The 634-nt window shown below is 28.4% G+C and overlaps 1 protein-coding gene across 1 annotated transcript in view; it reads right to left on the minus strand.

The window, feature by feature from the left end:
* The window catches only part of LOC111809189, a 6,113-nt gene that overhangs the window by 3,140 nt on the left and 2,339 nt on the right, over nt 1–634 (minus strand). The window contains exon 4 of the mRNA XM_023695574.1: nt 388–447. Within this exon, the coding sequence (XP_023551342.1) occupies nt 388–447 (60 nt within the window). The remainder of the gene's footprint in view (nt 1–387; nt 448–634) is intronic.

Raw genomic sequence — 634 nt, forward strand, 5'->3', positions numbered from 1 at the left:
AAAAAAAAAAAAAAAAAAAAAAAAACATACTCATGCACTAGCACTCATAAAGCGAACCATGACTATAAAAGACTCCCTTTAGGAGATTATAAGAATGTTATTTGCTAGGCGATTCAGCTAGCCAAATCATACTAACATCATAATCTGGCTACGAACAAATATATAAAGATTCAACAACTATTTATGAAGCTATGTTTATTTTTAAGCTCAGACAATAATCCAAATTCAAACTTGATAAACAACAGGTCATATTATTGGCTATTAATAAAAAAAAAATACAATGAAGAATGAAATAAACCACGTGAGAGAGCAGACCAGATTCACAATAACTGAAAGAATTACATGATGAAGAGTGAGTGATAGGTCCCAAACTCCATATATTCCTACCTCTGAACCAACAAAGATTATTGCAAGATCCACAGGCTGCTCTACTTCCTTTTTCGTGCACTAAACAATTAAACAATTAATAATATTAATAATATATCAATATGAGAAAATATCGAGATTTTTTTTTTATGAAGAACCAAACTTACATTGAGAAAAAAAAAATGGAAGCCAAACTAAAGAAAAGGATATACCAAAAAGCAAAACAGGAAGCCTTTTCAAAAAAAAAAAAAAAAAAAAAAAAAAAAAA

The sequence above is a fragment of the Cucurbita pepo genome, chromosome LG13 (assembly GCF_002806865.2).
Source record: "Cucurbita pepo subsp. pepo cultivar mu-cu-16 chromosome LG13, ASM280686v2, whole genome shotgun sequence".
In the NCBI taxonomy this organism is placed as follows: domain Eukaryota; kingdom Viridiplantae; phylum Streptophyta; class Magnoliopsida; order Cucurbitales; family Cucurbitaceae; genus Cucurbita; species Cucurbita pepo.